Source organism: Motacilla alba, chromosome 1A (genome assembly GCF_015832195.1).
Source record: "Motacilla alba alba isolate MOTALB_02 chromosome 1A, Motacilla_alba_V1.0_pri, whole genome shotgun sequence".
Classification (NCBI taxonomy): domain Eukaryota; kingdom Metazoa; phylum Chordata; class Aves; order Passeriformes; family Motacillidae; genus Motacilla; species Motacilla alba.
The window spans coordinates 67,403,979-67,425,647 of record NC_052031.1 but is presented as its reverse complement, the minus strand read 5'-3'; the positions used below and the strand labels follow the sequence as shown (position 1 = coordinate 67,425,647).

Sequence of the window (21,669 nt, the reverse complement as noted above, 5' to 3'; positions counted from 1 at the left end):
ATGGTTTCCTACAAGTATTAAATTGGAATCATGTATAAGCATATTGCATGTCTCAGGAAGAACTTGTTCTTCCTTAGAAGCCACCTCAGCAGTACAGCAGATGGGCACAGGCTTTATGGCTAAAAACATGGAGAGAGACAGAGAAGAAGAGAGAGAAAAATAAAAAGAAAGTGAGAGAAGAAAGTTGCTTACTGTTTCGAGGCTTCTCCTCATCCATGCCTTCATCTTCATTTTCTGGATCAATATCTTCTGCTTGGGTTATCCAGTCTAAGTATCCCTTCAGATCCTCCTCTAGCTGCTGCTTTTCCCGTAGCTTCTGGAAATCGCCTCGAGCCTTTGCCTTTTCTCTTTCTTTGGAAAACTCCCTAGCAAGAGGGAGGCAGGGACACGACATGGGCAGAAAGAAGAAGGAGATGGAAGAAAAACAATGGGTTAGATTGATTTCCACCGGAAAGTCTCCTCAGTCTGTGTAGCACATCCAGCTGTTTCTATTCTCTCCAGACAAACATGTATGGAGCATCCTTGCTGTGCACACACGTGTAAAACAGCTGGAGTGTCCACATGTCTATCAATACTTAGGAAAAGACTGATACCTTTTTCAAAAATTTCCTTCTCAGCATTTGATTGACAATTCAAATAAAGCATATATGTAACATTTATGTACAATACCAGACATTTTCTAACATTCTGTAAACACTTGGTATTCTCCAAGAGTTATCTACAAATGTCTATATGAATAATGGTTAAAGATGAACTGTTTGACAATAATCTGACATCTGGAGAGTGAGCTGGTGGCTCTAATTTATAGCCAGGTTTCAATGTGTGTTTAAGATTTTATATTTCATCACAACTAAATTGGGCTAGTTTAAGTGTAATTAATGGTACTCACAATCCTGTACATATTTAATTATGGACCATTTCATCCACAGTATGGCAAAATATAGTTAAAAACTCAGACCTCAAAGTTTTACTGAAGACTTTCAGCATTTGAGGGTGTTATCTGACATGAAATATATTTTTAAAATGTCAAACTGGGCGGACAAATACGATAAATTATGGATAGACAAAACTAATAGATTCTGCCAGAAAGTGGACAGGGCATAAGATTTGATGATAGTTTTATGAAAGAGCACTGTTGGGAGTATAGACTTAAAACAGGGAATAAGAACAAGAATTCCCTGTCACTTAGTTATGATCCTGGGTTCTTGGCTTTGTCTTCCTTTTGGCTGCAGTGCTGTTTCTTCTCCTCTTTCAGCAATAATTTTTTTCAAGAAATGCTGACCTCCCTTATTTAGAGACTCATGTGGTTCTAAACCAGGTTTTAACACTTGTATTTTAAAAAGTAAGTTTAATGATTGTGAAAATTGCTGGACCAAGAGTACGTAAGCATTAAGTCTTCTATCTGCTGAAGCAGATCACTACACAAGACACACACAGCAGATAATAGAGACCACTCTTTCTAGGAAAAGAGGTAAAGCCACTCTCCCCAGTGCATTATCCATTACTGTTGCTGAAGACTGTCAGCAATGAATGGATTTAACAAACTGCTACTCCACTTGGCATTTGGCTTAGGTTTGCTCCTGCTAAAATGAATAGGAAATCTACCACTGATTTTGGTGGCAAAATATGAGGATAATGAAAATCCTTGCCAGAATGTGAATTTCGTGTGTGCCATGTGACTGAAGTGGAGGTGGGTTTCTAACAGTGAAGGTGAGGTACTTTCCTCCTGTCTGGTCCAAAACCTGGTGAAAGACTTTCATGAACTTCACAGGCTTTGGATCAGGTTTTCAGAATTCTGAGCTGTGCATGAAACCAGCACTGCAGCAGGATCAAAGCAGGACGATCCCTTCATTTCTAGCCAAAATATGTGACAATGTATGGCAGTGTCATCTGCACCCCTGTTGTGCTGCTGAGGGTTCAGGTCCTCCCAAGGAAGTGTGATAAAAAAGGTGGAGGTGAGGAAGAGAACCACTGGCTTCTCTGGCCTGAAGTTAGTCCACAGTCAGCTCTGGGTCCAAACTCAGCCTCAAGGCATGGAAAAAAATGAAAAATGAAACTTTCTCATACTGGGAGCGATATTTTACTATTTACAATATAAAAGAAACAAATAACCCCAACAATAAATAAAAACTGCACAAAGATTGTTAGGAAAAAAATCCATCAGTGGTGGTTATATTTTCTGCTTCAGTAACACCTTTCCCCTGGGTCTGCTACACTGCCATATCCAAATTAATGAATTAAGTCTCAAAAAAATAAACACTGAATGAATCAATGTATTATTAAGCCTGTTTGTTGAATCAAATTCCAATATTTAGGTTTTTAACTCATAAAGTATTATTTTAGAATCTAAAACAAATGGGTCCAATTTTGAAATGGGCCGAACCTAGAGTTTTCTAACACAATGCAAAATACTGTGATTGCCTTGTGTAAATGACCTGCAATTCCATGTCTCTTCCCTTGGTACAACACTTGACTCTCCACATCTCAGATGATTCTCCAAAGAAGACAACTGGTTCAAATGGTCTTAATTTCTTGCTCTACTAACACTAAACCACTGAGAACAGGTGGCTCAGGAAATTGCTACTGCAAATCAAACCACCTCCCACGTGGAATGGCAGCCTGTACTTGGGCACACGTAGTTCACAATCAAGAGTTCTTATCAGTGGCCATTTTCCATCCCGTGGTAAGGGAGCTGGTGGCCTGAGCCCAGGGTGTATTGCAGGCAGGTGCACACATTACTGCTGCCTCCAGCACAGCTGGCAATAAATGGTCACTGTTTGCAGCTCCGGCAGGCAGGCCAAGGACCAAAGAAGCTTTTGATGGAAATGCCATGTTCAGTCTAGAGATTGCTTTCATAAAAAAAGGCTTTACGGTCATGGCAGGGTAAGGTCAACAAAGGCTTGCAGAACTAGTGAGCAATCTGTCTCTTTTCAGTGAACCCAAAACATCAGAATAAGAGTGGGTGAATCTGATTGTTTTTACCACAATTCAGTTTGTTTCACTTTGGTTTACTTCTCCCAGAAAATTATAGAAATGCCTGCCAATGGGAATACCAGAGAGCAGAGTATTCTGGAGAGATGTTTTCTTTGTGTGAGGTTAGAGTGGGTCAAGATCATAAACACCCAGCTCTGCATCATGTGCTGTTTCAGAAGAAAATTTCTCTTTCCTATCCCAATGATGGAATTTAGGTTGTTCTTGCTGATATGATTTCTCACATTTAGAGGCGAGATGGAAAGTGAGCAAAACAGCAAAATTCTAACAGTTCAAAACTCGTGCTTACTACTCAAAGTGGAGCACAAGGCTCCAAATCTCATCCACCCTGAGAAGTACACCAAGGAATGGGAAGGGTTGGAAGAGGGGACAGATTAGAAAAAATACCTGAAAGGTCACAAAAAACTGCTCAAGGAGGAGCTACAACCATAGCCAGCCTCCTGTTCACTCTGACCTCTTTCTTGGCAGTAAAAGCATCAAAATCAGCCAATTGTGTTTTGGAGGATCCTCTCAAAGCAGAAGAAACCTCTGTTCTCCTGCCCTCCATTTGCCTTAGGCAACTGCTTGTTTGGCCCGTGTCGTGGGATTTGGATCAAAATGTAAAGGCAATGGGACTCTATAGTCTTAGGTGTACTTGTCTGAAGGTTGAACCCCCTCTGCCTTTTTTTTCCTCATTAATTAACTGAAACAGATGACACAGATGTGAACATCTCTGATCTCAAGTGACTTCTTATCATTGCTCAGAGCAGTGATGGGGAATTGTTTTGCCTGGGCTGGGGGAGGGCTACTGTGTGATCTGCTGACTGGAAATTCTTTTGGAGTACATGAATTTTATACTGTGCTCAGCCAAGTCAGGAGGAGATTACAGCTCCACATATAAATACTCTGACATGCTATTTAGGATAGTGTGTGATTAGTAAATTCAGCAGGACCATGAATGGATGACATACCTGAGGAAAAACAAATTACAAAAGAGCTCTTTCAGCAGAGCAGAATCCAGCATTTCATTTTGCAGGTGCAATCAAGGTATCTTTGTGAGTACAATTAATTACACTTATGTATTCAGAAGTGATTAAACCCCTCCCCAAGCTAATTTGTCATTTGTGAAGTCTACCTACACAACAGGCCAGCTGAAGCTCCTGAAATAGATAAATAGGAAAAAATCAGAGATGCCCAGAATGGATATTCAGAGATAACCAGGAATGCTGCTTTGTATCTAGAACAGACAGGTGGATCATCAACATAGATCAGACTAATAGCAGTAGCAAGTCTCCAAGAGAAAAAGCTGAATCTGCAAAGTGAAGACTTTGTAACTCAGCAGAATTTGGAACTGCTTGAGAAAGTTAATTGTTTAAGAACTGCTTATATAGACCAAAGAAAATTTGGAACATTTCTCCCATAATTTCTGTGTTTTTTCATGGATGCAAATTCTTAAGTTTCTTTTTTACTTTTCTCCAGTTGGGGACATTTTTGCAGAAACAGTGCAGCTGTCATAACACTGTGAAGACAGCCAGAAAGAGTGACTCACAGCTTAAACAAGGTGAACTTCATCTTTGATTTCAGTTCCCTCTACAGACTGTTTCCATCTCCTACCACTAACTGTGGTGGTTTAGCTGCAGTATGGCAGGAGGTGGAAGATTTAGGCTTCAAATCACTTTCTTGAGTTGAAAATGAAAGAGAGAGGAAATCAAATTGTTAATTACGCACAGGTACAAATCCAAGTGCAGGTAAATTGGAATCAGCAGTGCTTCAATACTATGTGCTCCTCGTGGCTGGGCTCACAGGCACTTTTTATCCAATCAGATACCATATAATCTTTAACAACATTTCTACAGGGTCCTTGAGTACACCTCTGCTAGAACAGATCCCTTTCCCTGTCAGCTGATCATCATCCCCCACTGGTGCTGACATCCTTACCTGCTGGGCAGAGTATCCACCAGGAGGAACGAGGAGTTTGTGTTTCAAAACTGAACCAGGGCATCACTCTCCAGACATGCAAACACAGACTATTGCCCAACACTTCATAACCAAGGATTTTCTCCACACTTCCATTATGGCATGGAAACCCTTCTCCTTGCAGCAGCTGTCACAGTGGCTAGTCTCCTTCAGTGGAGTCATGAAGACAGAAATAATACCTCCTGCAGACTTTCTATTACCTGTCTCTTTGCCAGATGGCTAAAGGTGGGTCTTTTTCCCCAGTCTCGCTGCTGCCCTTCCTAACTTGTTGGCCCAAGTACCGAGGAGATCATTTCTACGAGGCATCACGTTCCTCTCTCCTGCTCAGAGATCATTTTCCCTCTCTTTTTATCAAAAGACAAAGGACTTCAGGGCTTCCTACTCAGGCAACAGGTAGAGGCCCTAATCAAACTCATTTAGAGCTCATCAAAGGAGGCAGCATGGTACAAACAAAAAGGGGATGCATAAAAGTCCTCATACCATATTTATCCATGTACACAGAATGTCTGTAGCCCCCAGTCATGCCCAAATATGGTACTAGAAGCCTAATCCTAGAAGATTTTTTTTTTTAATCTTGCAAGGAATGTGTGCTGGCTTGATTCCTTAAATTATGTGTCTCCCCAGGGGTAGTAAAGTTTTTAACTACTGGGGACAATACCCATTGTTTTTAATCAAAGCTACTAAAATGATGCTTTGCAGCAAGGGTTCTGCTTTGCAGAACTGACATACAGCTAAATGTCTGGATGTCTTAAAAATGCTTAAACACTAACAGGACTTCTCCTGCTTCTTTGTTCATCCCTGGAAAAGGTCAGAGGGAAATGATCTTTTCTCCCTGCATCATGCCAAGTTTGCAATCTGCACAATAGAGAAGATGGGCTTACTGAAGAAGAAATGTGCCCAAGACTCTCTCCAGGGAAAATAGTCTCCTGGTAGGCTGTGCTTTAGATATTCTAAACAATGTGAAAATTTCTCCTGTGAGAAGACATAATTTGGCAGGAATCTCATCCTACAGATGTAAAGGGATTTGTCTCATGCTCTCATTCCTCCTTCAGTCCTACTGACTCTTCCAGAAACTCTACTATAATCCTCTTCTATGGTGCGTGGATTATTTTGCCCACAGGAGAGCACAGCACTGTCCTCTTCCCACAGTGTACAGGTAGAGGAATGTCTCACAGACACAAAATTGTCTTATATTCCTTTGATTTAATCAAAAGCCTCCTTCTGTGATACTAGGAATGCTGTATTTTGCTATTGGCACAGCAATAGCCTAGGCCCTCTCTTAAGGTTCTTGAGATCAACCCGCCACTGACCGTTGTTTTGGTAACCAGAGAGTAGGAATAGAAATACAAATTTTTAAAAATAAACAATAATAAAACATTTTCCTGGTACTGCTTACCCGCTAAGTACACCGAGAACCAAGTTAAGTACAAAAAATGACCCTATGATGATTAGTGTAACAAAATAGATCCAGGGCCAGTCCCTTCCTATGGCATCATTGACCTGGAAGAGTGGAATGATAATTAGTGAGACAAGCTCAGATTCTGAGCACTGCAAGGCTCCAGCCAAAGAGATCCCAAGTCACCAGCAGTAAGGTTCTTCAATAGCCAGTTTTCTGGAAATTTATGACAGGTTGACATAAATAATTTTGAAGGCCCTGAGGTTGAATTTCTCTGTCAGGGAATAACACCGCTTTTGTTACCTGTATTGTTATTTGCAATATTTGAACATTTTGTCAAAGTATTTCAGAGCTGATGTGAAGCTTCCTTGGATTCAGATTTTTAATCCCTCTGAAAGTATCCTGGTGACAGGGAAGAACCCTTATTATGGAGTCTTGCCCTGTAGCATTGGAAAAAGGACACCAAAACTGTCAGCTTACCCGCTCAACACACCAAGAACCAGATTTAGAACGAAAAAGGATCCAAAGATGACCAGACTGACAAAATACACCCATGGTAACTCATAGCCCATAGCGTCCTGCATCTGGAAAGACGAAGGAAAGTTAGAAGACAGAGAGGGAAAGCAGAAATGATTAGGCAAAGGAACAGATGGAAAGGTTTGTAAATAGAGCCTGTGGTTGGTTTACACATAATTATACCAAGTGTTTCTGTGTGTTCTTTCTGATGTGACCACTCCTTTGATTGTTTTTTTCATCTATTTCCTCACTGACCTATTATTAGTCAGTGACTAATACAGCCTAAGATGTAATGATGTGCCCTACTGGCACTTCCTTGGATGCTCAAAATTATGGACTTACTTTTTGGAATTTACTTAAAGCACCCCAAAGGGTCCACCCCACAAATACTAAACTTGGCTGCTCACATATGTGACCCTCTGCTGCCAGGGAAAATACTTCTAGTTTTTGGTAGTGTACTGTCAGATCACATTTACATCCCACGTGTAGCATGGGTACCTCAGAGAGGAGCAGGTGGGAACTGGGCAAATACTGATCTTTCCCTGGCAGTGCTCTGGGAATCTTCACAGTTTACCACAGTGAGGGCAGCAGCTTTGTTCTCTTGAGGAAGGTCTTTTCAAGGCCCACCATGTTCTGACCTGGTCAAGTGTTTCCTAAAGCTTCCTCACAAGCTTCATTCTCTTGTCTTGAAGGATGATTCATTTATCAAAACATAATTCCCACACAACAGAATACTAAGAGAGTCTGAGAGTGTAAACTGAATGACATGGATTTCACACTACTTCAAGCACATGAAGCAGGGAAAATTATCTTAGCACCAGAACCTGTATTATATGGAGTCCAGTTGTAGCCCATAATAAGATCTTGTATATATTCTAAAAGCATCTAGTGCATAAACTCTATTTCATCTTGAAGTCTCCTTCAAAGTTCAAAATTTTGGAAAGTTGCTGAATACCTTAATAGAATCTCACTTTCATAATGGTTGTAAAAATACCCAAATCCCTTCTTTACTCTTCATAAACAATTATCTTTGAATCCAGAAATAGCACCATTAAAGAAACAGATGGTGTTTAACATTTTCAGGAGCACTAAATTGATTTATGAACATAAATTGCAGAATTTAAAGTACCTAAAGGCACAAAGAAGTCTACATTCCTTTGTTTTCCACTCTTTTGAAAATGTTGTCTTCTCTTTCCGGGAAAATGCTGTTTCCTTTGCAAGCTAAACATTTGTTGGAATCACAGGAGAAATATCCTTCCATACATGGGCAATGAGACACACTTCAGGGGAGGTAATTTCACTCAAGATTCAGAACAACTCAGGAAAGGAATTTCAGACCTTCAATAAGACAAGACAGAAGCGTAACACTAATATAATCAGTTCTTTGTGGATGGAAGCCCGTTATCCATTTTTATTCCAAAGTAGAGTTACTAAAGTTCTTGTCTGGCAGTAGTCCACAGTCAATGGACTGATCTAGAACTCCATCTCAGGGCTCCTTCAGCTGTGACTGAACTGAAGTAGACTCATAAAAAACAAGCTCAAAAGCTACCTCTGTGAAAACAGTTCATCAGCTCCTTCCTCACAGGATATATACATTTGGTGGGCAGAAGAGTACCTGAGCTGCTAACATTCCCTAAGCATAACAAACTTCTTCCCTTTTTATAGTTTTGCAGAATTTATCAGTTTGTTTGTAAATCATACTAATTACTCTTTATGCTTGCAAGCCACATTTCATCCCATGTGACCAAAAAGTAGCACCCCTGATGTCTACTGCACATCAGGGCTTTAATGAGAACAAAGCATCCTCGAGTACAAAGATGGAAGCAAAAATTCACCTGAGATCCCAGCTGGGAAACAGGAGGCCAAAATGTAAGTGCCCAAGTTGGAATTAAGCAAGAAATGAGATTTAACACCCTCTCTCTCCTACAAAGAACACCAATATTCTATTTAAAGCAATCTGCACAAACAATGAGCAGGGATGACATTGAAAAACCACCATAAGAATTTACCACTGTGGGCACAATGATGAATTGACATCCCTCTAATTATGATAGATGGTGATAAAAAAAGCCTGAGCTGCATGGTATTTATCTAGCATCAGTTTGGGATTTTTTGTCAACTGGGAAAGTCAGCTGGAAAAGTAGAACTTCTCAAAGCTGTGGTACAAGAGAATTGTAAAGAGCAAAAGCCAGGGTGCCAGGTACAGAGGTCATATTCACATCAGGAGAAGGATAAACCTTCCCTGGTATGAAGAAATTTCCAGATGGCAAGAAGCTTCCACCATGTCCTGGTAAAGTATATAACTAGAATATAGTGTACTCTGTTATTCCCAATGCCTGCACAATTGCATAACAATTGCACCAGCTAGCATCAGCACAAATTAGTCCTGTAAAGCAGACCTGCATTCTGGTACAGCAGAGCATTTGGGACTTCTCAGACCGAAAATTTCAGAGGTCAGCTTTTCCTCTCCTTTTTATTGCACATTTATATACATAACAGGGAAGCTGAGGGGCAGAGACAGCGAGAGCTTCTCAAGCAGAGAGAAACTGCCAGTATTTGGCAGACAGCTGAGTCTGTCTCTTGCTGGACTTCCCTATGTTTGGTGCTCCCATGTCTTTTTTTCTTTAGTAGAAGGTGAGATTATTCCATTATTATGAGGTGAGATTATTCCTGTGGGACTGACCCACAGGTGACAGGAATGTAGGTTATATAATCATACAATGTTAAGTGTTTGTTAAATTATGTTAAAACCTCCCTGCAATAAGGAAACAGTGCACTATGAGCTTACTGTGTGCTCCTGGAAAACAGCTGCAGGAGAAATGCAGAGAAATTGGTTGTTTGGTGAATGCGGGGGGAGGAAAGAATAGGAATAAACTTAAAACAGTAACAGCAAGGCCAGGAGTGTTGCCATTTGCACCCTCCTGAGTGCAGAAAATAAAGTCTGAAAAATATATTTTGTACTGCTACCCCCAGAGAACAGGAACTGACTCAGTTATAGGTTGCCTCTCCAGGATGGACAGCTCCTGGTACACAGCTCAGTTTTCTGGTGCAACACTTCTCCCTGAGTGTTTACTACTAACCCTAGGAATCCCAACAGAAAAGGTAGATCATCATCTAAATTCACAGTTCTAAACAAAGACTATAATATCAACAAGTTGAAGTCCAAATTATAACTTTCAGTCCAGGTGATTGCAACCTGATGCCAACTTAAGCAGGCATGGAACAACAGTTACATCAGCTGGAAGCTCAGAATGAGTGGGAAGCTGCAGATTGTCATTTATGGAAATAATTCTGCTTTCTGAGTCAAACTGCCCGACCTATCACAGCTCACATCTCAGCACTTACATGTCACTATTCTCAACAGTGAGGAAGCTGGCACATTACAGAGCATTCATGCATCATCTCTCAGAGAGCTTGGAGATAAGGATTCCTTCTCATTATTATTTCCTACATACTCTCTCTGGCACTGTGGGGACATCATTTGGCTCATTATGCCTCAGCTTTCCAATTTGCAAAGTGGGAAACTACCCTGCCTCACTGGGTACTGTCAAAGCAACCACTCAGTTTCATGACAAAGGGAGGTCATTTCAGCTCATATGAGGTCTCCTGGAAGAGCTCCATCTTTGCCAAGCACCCTTAACTGCTATCAAGCCTGTAGCATTTCAGCCAAGGCTTTTCTCTCAATGGTCCAGGTAATCACCTAGAAATAACACCAGGGTTTTTAATTCTGTGTTCTGCTGATCTCGATTACTATCAGCAGTTTCAGTAGGGGCCAAGGAATAAAAGTCTTTCTTAATAGACCTTTGTGCCTCTGTCTTCTGGTTCTTCAGGAGACACAGGTGAAATCCCATTGGTGAGGCCACAGGAGACATTCATGCATTAGTTGTTTGGTCATTTTTTTTTCTTTCCCAGGGATAATAGTCTGGCACATTTGCAAGTGTCTCATTCCTTACACAGGCACCATAGTTCAAAGACAATATAATATAACCTATTACCATCGTGGTTGAGCATCACCAAGCACAGGCTTTCAGTCACTTAATGGGAGGGGTAGGCACAATTCACTGAATTCTGCTGACTTTACAATTCACACACTCACACCGTGACCCTTTGTGGTGAATGTCTTTCAAAAACAACAGAGGGTCACAGGAAAAGTTTAATCCAACAGAAAATGGCAGCTGGAAATCAGTCAAGGGAAAGCAGCAGGCTAAATAAAAAAATGAAAATGCCGAAATGCTGAAGAGTTGCAGCTTAATGGAAAGTAAGTTAGGGCACCTGGGCTAGGCTTCTGTTTCTCAAATAAATTTTTAATTGATTTCTAATGACTACAGAATGGTGTGATAACCTTTTTAAAATACTAGTACTACAAGTGTAGTATTCCATACTTTCACAGAGTAACATTCATTGAGAGGAGCAGCGCATTTAATAAAATTAAAGGGAAGCAAATTTGGAAATTTTGCATAGGAATGCTATTTTGTGTAACCCATCTTTGGAATTTACTGCCTCAGAAAATAACCTAGCCAAAACTAACAGTGATGGCCAGTAGGAAGATCTCTAGTCATTTCCTCAGCTCAGATCAAAGATCTCATGGTAGGCTACTGGCAGGCAGAGCTCAGGGGATGCAGAAAGGGCCATGCAGGTATTGATTGGGAAATTTATCAAAGAGCTTTTGCTTCAAACATAAATTTTCCTTTTCCACCTCTATTTTCCTTCTCTTCCCCTGAATATTTGGGTGAATGCATTTCATTCACATATAACCTCATGGAACTAAAGCTTTAAACTCTGCCTTTTTTTTTAATAGGATGATGCACAGTTTTGCACTGTAAGGGAAAAATGTTCTCTTCCATACTTTTTAGTCAGAACTTGGGTCCAACTCAAATAATAATAAATAAAATAAACATAATAAATATATAAGATATTCTATATAAGTATTATAGTTATACAATAATAATTATATAGAATTATAATATCATAATTACATATAATATATTATGATATAATACCATTATATAATAAACAAATGATGGTGCTTTAGTCTTCACAGCTATAGTTGAGTTAACAATATTAAAGAAAAAAATATCTATCTCATTGACAGGAGGTAAACCCTGCATCTCAGACTAGGGTTATGTGACCTGGGAAGTAGAGTACTCCTCCTGTTTTATTTGGCTTCCATTGTATCTTCACATTGACTTCATCATCATTTAATCTTTTTTTTTTTTTTTTTCTGAAACTTCACTAGTTTTGAAATTTGCACTCATAATGTCAGGGAACAAAAAAATGATGTCATAAATCCAAGTGAACCTTCAGAAATAATTAAGGTAGGGTGAATTTCCTACAAAGTGTCTCTGTAAATCTGTCCAGTGAAGAAGCAAAACTTTGAAAGATCTACCTTTCCTCATGCTAGATATATTGCATCAGCAGAAACAGATGAAGAAGAAAATATTCGTCCCAGATGAGAAAAATTATATTGCTGGCAGCTCCTAACAAGATCCAGCTAACAAACATGACTGGTGACGGCAGGATTTTTGAGGCTGCTTTGCGAGGAAAAAAATATTTTTGCTCAACAAAACAATATCTTCTGGTTAACTTCTCAACTGCAGGCCAGATTTGGGCTTAAAACCCTTGACTCTGCAGACTTTGAGTCTTTGCCTTGAAAACTCTTGGGAGGTATCAGAGGACGTGTGATGAGAAGGTTTGACTCCTGTCTTTCTCTCAACTTCTGCTTAGAGATCTGAGACATCTGAGAATTGTCTCATTTGGTCTTAACTTGTAGGTGGGTAATGGGATTGTGACTATTGAGACTGTGACACAAATAAATCTACCCCTAAATATGCAGAAATTTAGTGTTAGCTCTGGTAATGAATCCTGTACATTGTGTTTTTATCTGATTTCTAAGCTGTACATTTCTTATGTTATAATGGGACTTTTTAATGTAATACTTGTGGTAATTATATTAACTATGCAATTTTTAATGTATTGTAAACCTTGCTGCTTTTAACAAGGAAGTTGCTTATTATTATTCAGAATTTCTAATTTTACAAATCTGCAAATGCTTAAAAGAAGCCCCAGAAATATATCAATGAGGTGACACAGAATTAAAGGTTAAGTTACAAGGGACACAGTACTAAAATTGACTTTCTCTGTATGATAGGCTCAATAAGCCAACTTTTTCCAACCTGTGGGGCAAACTATGAGATTGTTTCTTTAGCACTGAAATCCTGCATCTCCTGAACCTGCTGGTTTGTTTGGAGCCTGAATGGTGTGAGGTTGCTGTGTATCAATCAATAAAGACATGAAAAAAGGAATACTTTTGCTTGATAAATTCCTGGTTGCTCACATACACTTCAAGTAAGTCTATGGACACAACACACATTCATCTGACCTCACCATTCAGAGAAGGAGCAAGGAAAGGATCATATTTCCTATTGCCCAGCACATATCCTGAAAAGTGGATTTAGTGCATTATTACATAAGCATGCAGATTCCACCTTGCAGATCCTCCATTATTTAAAATCTAATTAATTGTCTTTGCTTGGTTGGTTTTTAATCCAGTGTGTGTGCATAATTCAAGGCACATAAATGAATAATTCCATTGAGGCCAATGGTCAATATTATTGTTACCAGTGGAAATGAGCTGATATATGCACAAGTGCTTTGCTTGAATAGGCTGGGGCACAGGACTGGGAGGAATGTATGATGAGGAGTTAATCTTCAGAAATTTCTCAGGAAAAAAAATTGAAGCTTAATGTACATAGTGACTAAAAAATGACAAAAAACATTTAAGCATTTCCATCTATAAATTCTAGTGCATCATGAAAAGTATTATCATCTTGTTGACCTGGAATAGTCTTTCAGATGTTCTGAGTCTTTAGGACAGGTGAAAAGGAGTGGGAAATTAAGGTCTCAGAGCTGACTCGAGAGAGAGAGATGGGGGTAAAAAATTACAAAAAATCCTAACTTTGTAATAAGCAAAACTATAAAAACTAAAATAAACTAAACTTACTTTTAATGACTTAGGAGCAATGGCTGAAAACACAGACAAAGGCTCCTAGATGTCTTTGCTCTTAGTCTGGGTAGAATTTCTTGCTGAACATCAACACCTTAATAATCTTAGAGGGACTCTAAGCCACAGGGACTCCTTAAAACTGTTCCTAAATTTGCATTTTGTAGCTGGTGCTATCAGGTGGATGCAAAGGGGACACCAAAGAGTTCAACCCAGCTTCAGTTTGAACAGATGACAGTCAAAAGAACAAGCAGCACTTGATCAGCTGGTCCTGTTTTGACAATCACATTTCTTTTGTTTTGAAGTACTGAAGGAAAAAGGAAATTTTAAGCTCAGTTGTCTTCTCCAAGCTCTTAAAGCTCTACTTACTGTGTTACCTCAACGATGGAATTTTACAAATTCTGTATGTGCATTCTCTAGGTACATATAACTTTTTAATGTCTGCATGAGAAAGGCAAGACAGAGCTGGGTGAAGACAAGGGCACAGGGATCATGAACCAGGGCAGAGAATACTCCAGACAGGTTATTCTGTTATAGAGCCACTGTAGGATAATTTAGGCAAGATTCATCATATATTGGAAAAATAGTAGGACAGTAGGAAAAATAAGAGGACTCCAATGTTTAGCTTTTTTTCCCCAATCGTTCTGTATACTCTGTAGTGATGGAAAGAGCAAATTAAAATTTCACTCTGAGGCAGAAACATTGGCAATTTGTAGAGAATTCTCTGCAGGAGCTAAATGGAGCCATTAACTGAGAAAGAACTGCCTTGATGAGGACAACAGAAGCATCAAGATTAATTTGCAACAGAGAACCTTTGAGAAAGAATCAAAGAAACTGCAGCAATGGAAGATGAGTCCAAAAGAGAGAAGGGCAAGGTGGCAGACAGATGTGAGAATGGGAAGTCTGCAGAGGTTGCTTCTTCACCTCTCCTAGCAAAGGTAGAAGGTGTTCAAAGATGTTGAATCTGTTATAAATGTCCTCACCCAAATACACCTGCTCTGATCCAGATGAAGCATAACTTCTGGTTTATTAATTAAAAAGCTTTTGGTATAGGTATGGTCCATGGCTACACTGCCTGATCTCCCTGACAAGAGGGTGCAGTCTCCAGAAGTGACCAAGCTTCCCCACACAGTCCTGCCCAGAAGACAAATGGAAGCAGTGCTGGGCTCAATCTCCAGAGCCGTGAGAGAACATGGGACAGAACAACATGAGAGAACTCCTGCAGGAGATCCACCTTGACTGCTTTGAGCTTTCTGGGGTCACTGTGCAAAGGCAGGAGTCCCACAGGAGGGTCCTACCTGCTGCTACCTGCTCAAGAGCAAGGTGGGATCTGAGATCAGCTCTGCCTCACAACCAGGTCACTGCTCGATGGCAAAGTGAAAACATGTAAAATAGCTCATATGAGCTTTTCTAAAGTTATACAGGAAAGTCATTTTGGTGTTACATGGAGCAAACCATGTTTGCTTTAGTTCCATGCAGTTTGAGGGAAGTGCATTGCTACCAGTAGAATTTGCCACACTTATTTTTTGTAGCAGCACATTTTCATCACTCATTAAATACAGGCCCCTTTTCACAGATATGCACATTTTATCAGCTGGGAAAGACTGTATAAAGTCAGAGTAGCATAGAAAAAGACCAGACTTTCATCTATGTGGTCCCAGATGACTGATACTGACTGTATGTTGTCACTGAGTCCTTCCACTGTGTTTTTCAGCTCTCAGTATATAAGCACTGAACTCCACAACATTATTTCATTCATTAGTAAAGTTCTGCATTCATATTTCATCTGTTTTCAGCTTGGGCGCACATTGTTTTTTACAGTCTGATGTTCTTTACCAGACCCAGCCATTATAAAAAAAAACAAGGTCTCTGTCTGAGGGTAAGGAAGAGAATTACAGCTTGCATTCAAATACCAGCAGGTCAAAATGTCTGTGGCACACAGTGGTTCAGCTGAGCTGCTTTCCACTGCAAGTTATTTCTGTTGAAAATGCTTCCTGATCCCATACTTCTCCAGCACAGCAGTTTGTGCTTGCTGGAGAGGTAGGGAAGGATAGAACCATTAAGGCTGGAAAAGACCTCTGAAGATCAAGTCCAACCACCAACCTAGAATCAACACCCTGTTCAGCACTAGAGGGGAAATGCTGAATGTGTTTAGCAGTGTCCTAGTTAAATCTGTGGTTTCAAATGGCCTTCACCCAAGTTTACTGTACAACTTCAACAGATGGCAAAGGCCATTTGACTTCACACTTCTCAAGACAGAGGAAAAAAACATTAAGCTCTCCCTTCACTTAAAAGATCCCAGCAGTGTTGCTGGCCTTTGTTTTCACAAAGTGGCAACTTTTATTAGCAGCTAGTAGTGCTCCAAAGGGACATGCATCATCATGGCAAATCAGCTATCTCAAGAGTGGATTTGCTGACAAAATCTCAGCATGTTAAATTTTGTTAGGACAATACCTCTGGGAAATTCCTCTAGTCAGCTAGGGGAGGGGAAACAAAAATAATCAGGAAGCTACCATCCTCCCATCCCACCTGTAATTTTGTGCTTTCTTGAGGGACTTCTCTGTTTTTCTGTGAAAACTGGAGGGTGTTAGATATCTCTGCAGCATGTTTGGGCAATACAGGGATTCTGAACTCCCACTAAAAACATCAGTTACACAGCAAGAAATCCTTACATCAAAGAAAAAATTCTAAGCTCCAATAAAACTCTTGCTTTGCCACCTCACTCACTTTCTCCAGGCTTAATATGTAAAAGAGAGAAAAAAAATTGAATGTATCTCAATTCAGTTTAACATGCAACATGCTAACCAACAGTGAAATATTGAAATTCAATTACTGCAAAGTGATAAAGCAACTCAAATTCTAGAGCATGCTGAAACAGCTGCACTTTGAGGATGTAAAAAATTCCCCTGAAACTGTTCCCTCAGAAGTTAGTTGGTTTTTTTCACTGGTGGCTCAGGTCACTCTGTGTGCTCTGAAGCTGTCTGGGTCACACAGACCAGTGTGGAAAGAACAGGCCAGACACAGACCCAGGCTGGGCTCTTGAAGATGTGCGGTCCAGACTGAGCAGGTCTTCAGGACCTTCCACAAACACATCCTGCAGTCTGCTGTGCCAAGCCCTTGCTCTTGATCCATTCTGCTTGTTGATACAAATGACCGACAGATCATTTTCCCTGCCTCTTCTGCACTCAGCAGCTGCCATCAATAGTGGTATTACTTTGGCCTGCTTAGCACTCTTCTCTCCATGGTTCCTGAACAGGGGATCTGCTTAGAGGAGGTTCCTGCCATCGGTCCACCTGCAGTGTTCTGCCAAAGCAGAGGGGCCATGAAGGCTCTCCTTTCTCTCCCGTGACTGATTACATGGGTGCTTGTTGAGTGAATTTGCAATTTACAGAAATGCCATGGAGTGACCTCCAAAAATTGTTTGGACTCGTGTGACTTAATCAGGATTTGAATTCAGAGCTCCAGAGGTAAAAGTCACAGAGATTTATGTGAGTTGCCTTATTCCCACATAATCTGTGTCCCACAACTTTTTTTTTTTTCTCTTTAAAAGAAAAGGTTGGGCTTTGGAAAAGTCATCCAAGAGCCCAAAGGCTATTTAGCCACAGTTCTTTCATTACAGCCACTGCAGCAGTTCCGTCTCTTACTGCTACTCAGTTATGTAAAAACCTTTTTGCCCTTTAAAGTCTTTGGAAATTCACTCCAAAAGAATAAAGTCCTCAATTCAAGCATAAAAATATCCCCTATGGTAGTGCGTTTCCAAATCTAAAAATTTCATTTCATCTTAGAATTCTGGGCTATCCCTTCCTATCTCTGTTTATTTTGTGTTTACATTTGCATGGCTGATTATCCAGAAAGGATTTTCTGCCTGTATAACTGTATTGCTGTTTTATAAATGCTTCTGTTTATCTCAGTGCAGACTGATAGCAATTTCTTCCACAGCTACATCAGAACAGTACTGATTGCTGCATGCACAGGAATATAAAAGCACACACTATTCATTGATTTCCATAGTTAATTAAGTCCTTAAAAATAAAGATTATGAAAAACAGCCCTGTAAGATGTAGATAATCACTACCTTCTTTAAAAAGTGAAGGCAAGACTGTCAATTATTTTTTTGCACTTGATCAGTGTATCCCAAGTTCTTCCATATCCAGTTCAGAATCTAGGAATCCTAGGAAAATTCTACATTTTGGATAATTAATCCAGTTTCCAGTTGTGATATCAGATCCAAAATTCTCAATAAAATGTACAATATCAGTTCTAGAGTGGGCCATGGGTGCAGATAAACTACACCCTTATGACCACTCATCATACTGAGCCCTCAAATCCTGCCCAGGCAGAAATCCCTCTGGAACCAATGAATAAAGCCAATATTAATAGACCAATTCTCTTTGCAGGCAGGAAGGACTTGATATTCACAGTAAGACTGGTGAAGATTTAATTTTATCACCCTTTGTCTTAAAAGCAAGATGTTGAAACAAGCTAAACTCAAAATAAACAATAATTTAATAAATGGTTCTATACCCATGACTTGTGTCCTGACCTTGGGCCTATTTCCTTGTCTTTTTCTTTCCCAGGATCTAGGTAATGAACCAGTCTGTTATTTGTGATTTTGTCTAGTAGATATGGGTCCACAGCTAACAAATCTGATGATATTTTTTTCAGAAGGCATCAGTCATCATTTCTTGATAAAACTGGTGCTAGGGCTCAAGAAGTGCACCCTCAAACAGAAGCACTCAAAATCCTAAATTGTGTAGAAATGTCCCAGTAGTTTAGCTCTTGATTTTATAGCTCTGGGACAAAAGATTAAAGATTAAAGACGAGAACAGTCTCTGTGGTGATTAGACAGCAGCAATTAGGATACAGTCTAAAGAAGAACAAAAGAAGGAAGAAAAGTGAAAGGGCAACAGAAAGACAGGGCTATTAAAAAGGTCCTTCCTACACAGGAGCACTGGGCAGAGGGTCTCTATTAACACCTCCCATAACCAACCCAAAAAAGCTTATTTTTAATAGAGAGTTTCTTTTCATATAGAGGAAGAGGGCTGAGAAGTCCAAAGTTGAGTTCTGAAGGGCTCATAAAGACTTCATTTCACCCAACAAGTGTATTGAACAAATGTTCAGCAGCAGGTTTTTGTGGCAGGTGCCAATGAGTTACTCACTGCTGTTACTCACTTTCAAGCCAGTGGAACAGCAACCATTACAGTTGCATGTGTAGTTGTTAACGAGGAAAAGGAAAACAGATTGAGGTCAGCATTTATGCAAATTAAATGTGTAAACTGCTTTTTCAGTGCATTGATGCTGTGGCCCTTCAGTGCTCTGAACTATGGCCCCTCTCCCCTTACCCACCACTGTTACAGCAGATGCAGATGAAACAACCTCTGCAATCACAGTGATGGGCAGCTCACAGTTGCATGCTTATTCTTTGTAAATTTTTCACATTCATGCAAACCCCTGCCAAAAAGATGATTAAAAAAACCTCAACCCCACAACAATAAAATCCCAGTATTTTCTTGGAGGGGCGGAGGTGGATGGGGAATAAACACCATGGAAACATGTAGACAGATATATTCTTAGAATCAGATCATTCTCTTTTGTGGAAAGCCTTACTAATTCAAGCTTAAGTGCTGCAAGAATAAAGGGTTAGAAGGAAAAACACAGCTGGCGAAAATTGGGGGTTGCAGCTCTGCGTTTACTGTCTTCCACTTTGTGGCAATATCTCTGAATTTCTCACGTCTTCCTCATTGGCTGCAACAGGCTGGAGGAGGGGGGTGAGAAAAGCTCACAGAATCTGTCAATGCTGTCAGCAAAGCAAATTACATCTGTTGTTCAATTTGTTCCATTCTGATTTCATGATGGGAACTGTAAGGGTGACTGTAAGCCCGTGTTTCAAGCTGATTTAGTGACTCTTGAAAGTATGATCTCAAAGACTGAGAGGTGGAGGGAAGTTCCAGGACGGCCTATATGTATATCTATATGTGTTTCTCTTTGCTGCCCTGGGGAAGTGATGCTCCTGAAGGTTTACACGGATTTAATCTCACCGAGTTGTGTCTCTCGCTGCAGTGTGGTGGCTCTTCTGCACTGTTTTAGACTATTAACTCATTTTTTTTGCCTAGGGGCTGGGGAAGACTAACAAGGATTTTTTAAATCTGAGGGAGTCAACTTATAATGTGCCAGTTTGGACATATCTTCCAGGGACAGGTTAGTGGCCTGGATGTCTTCCAGGCTTGGCCTTAGTTCATCTATAATAATACCACACTCTTAAGTTTACACTCAGAGCCTTGAGGTAAATTGTTCCTGGAGGCACTGCATGTTATTTTCAGAGACTGCACCAAGTATTCTGAAGTGTTGTCCAAATGACATGGGTCAGAGCCAAGACTCCAAAACTGATGGCAGGCTCAGGGTTGCTGATGATTAATAATCTTCAAGCAGATCAAGCAGAATTACTCAATCCTAGAATTCAAGCTGTAAGGGGCAAGCAGAACAATTCAGGACCAGGTTCTCCACTACCCAGCAATGTGAACAGCCCAATACAACAACATATGGTTGTGTTTTGCAATTTCTCTGTGCTTTGTTTTCATTTATATGTACAATTGCTTAGATGCAGGGCAGTGGAGAGACCAGGCATGTACAACTGAGGCTGCAGTGGATAGATTTGCATGCAGTGTCACAGGTCTCCAGCTGCAGAGAGCACATTTCACACAAAGATGAAAACCTTTCTAGAGACAGGGCACTGGCCGAATTGTATTTAACTAGGAAACAAAGCTTCCCCTGAAGGAGAGTAACAAACTGATTAAAAATAATTAAAAAAGAAGATCCACTGGGGGAGGTTGAAAGAACTGAATCTCCTCAGATTAGAAAAAGATTAAGGGAAGACAAACAATGCCTACAAATATTTAAACACTGTGTTATAAACTGCTCAGAGATTAATTTTCCTCCTTAGTCAACAAGACAATACAAAATAATGGACTGCAGCAGAGACTGATTACAAAATAGCAAATGATTCAATTTTCAACATCTGGATTTTCATCTGCTGCTGGAAGTTTCCAAGATGGATGGGTCTTCAGAAATGGGCTTTGGTGCTTGCACCAAGCGAGCTGCTAATGCTGGCTGATCATACATGAAGGAGAGTTTTGAGAATAATAACCTCAAATCCTTCTGTAATGCATAGGAAAAGTTATAACGTGACACATCACAAGAGGTGCCTGTCTGCTCAGTGGCTCTGTGGACTGACTGCCTGGAGACAAAGGCACCTGGCATGGGACAAAATAAACTTGTAAGACTGAGGCAGTACAGGAGATGCGTTTCTACAAACACTTAACACTCCCTCCCACAAAGATCAATTCTTCAGTGAAGAGTCAACAAGGCTGTTTTGCACAGATTTTCATCCTGTTCAATATCATTATTTCACATTAAAAATTTGGCTCTTTTAAGGTAATTATCCCACCTTCCATGATAGCAGTGTCAACCTGTTTTCCCTGACATTTTTCTTTCCCATTTCAAAAGAAACCAATCTACTCACAAGTCTTATCTGCTAAGAGAGAGAGAGGAGATTGGAAAGTGTATTGATCTTAGTGATGTCAAGTCCTTCTAGGGAATAAAAGTTTATTCCTCTCCTGTCTCTGATTATCTTTTTGTGAGGATGTGGATCACAAGCTGGGAAATAGTACTCCATGAGAGAGGAGACAGGCTTCCCTGCACAGGTGGAGAGGCTGCACTGGGAAGCATGAAGAAGGAAGCAGGAAACTGAAGTTAAAATTTGAAGAGCTATTAAGTGAATTAGGAGTCTAGGGCTTGTGGAAGGTCACACAGC

General features: G+C 40.2%; 1 protein-coding gene across 24 annotated transcripts in view; it reads right to left on the bottom strand.

The window, feature by feature from the left end:
* CACNA1C (calcium voltage-gated channel subunit alpha1 C) overlaps window positions 1-21,669 on the bottom strand; it is a 464,806-nt gene that overhangs the window by 139,160 nt on the left and 303,977 nt on the right. For 14 of the 24 annotated variants that reach the window (XM_038153848.1, XM_038153846.1, XM_038153850.1 and 11 more), the window contains exons 8-9: window positions 6,824-6,927; window positions 193-365 (exon numbers count right to left, since the gene is read on the bottom strand). In XM_038153848.1, coding sequence (XP_038009776.1) covers window positions 193-365; window positions 6,824-6,927 — 277 coding nt within the window. Of the gene's footprint in view, window positions 1-192; window positions 366-6,343; window positions 6,448-6,823; window positions 6,928-21,669 lie in introns of all 24 variants that reach the window. The other 10 variants (XM_038153847.1, XM_038153871.1, XM_038153858.1 and 7 more) reach the window with 1 other exon arrangement.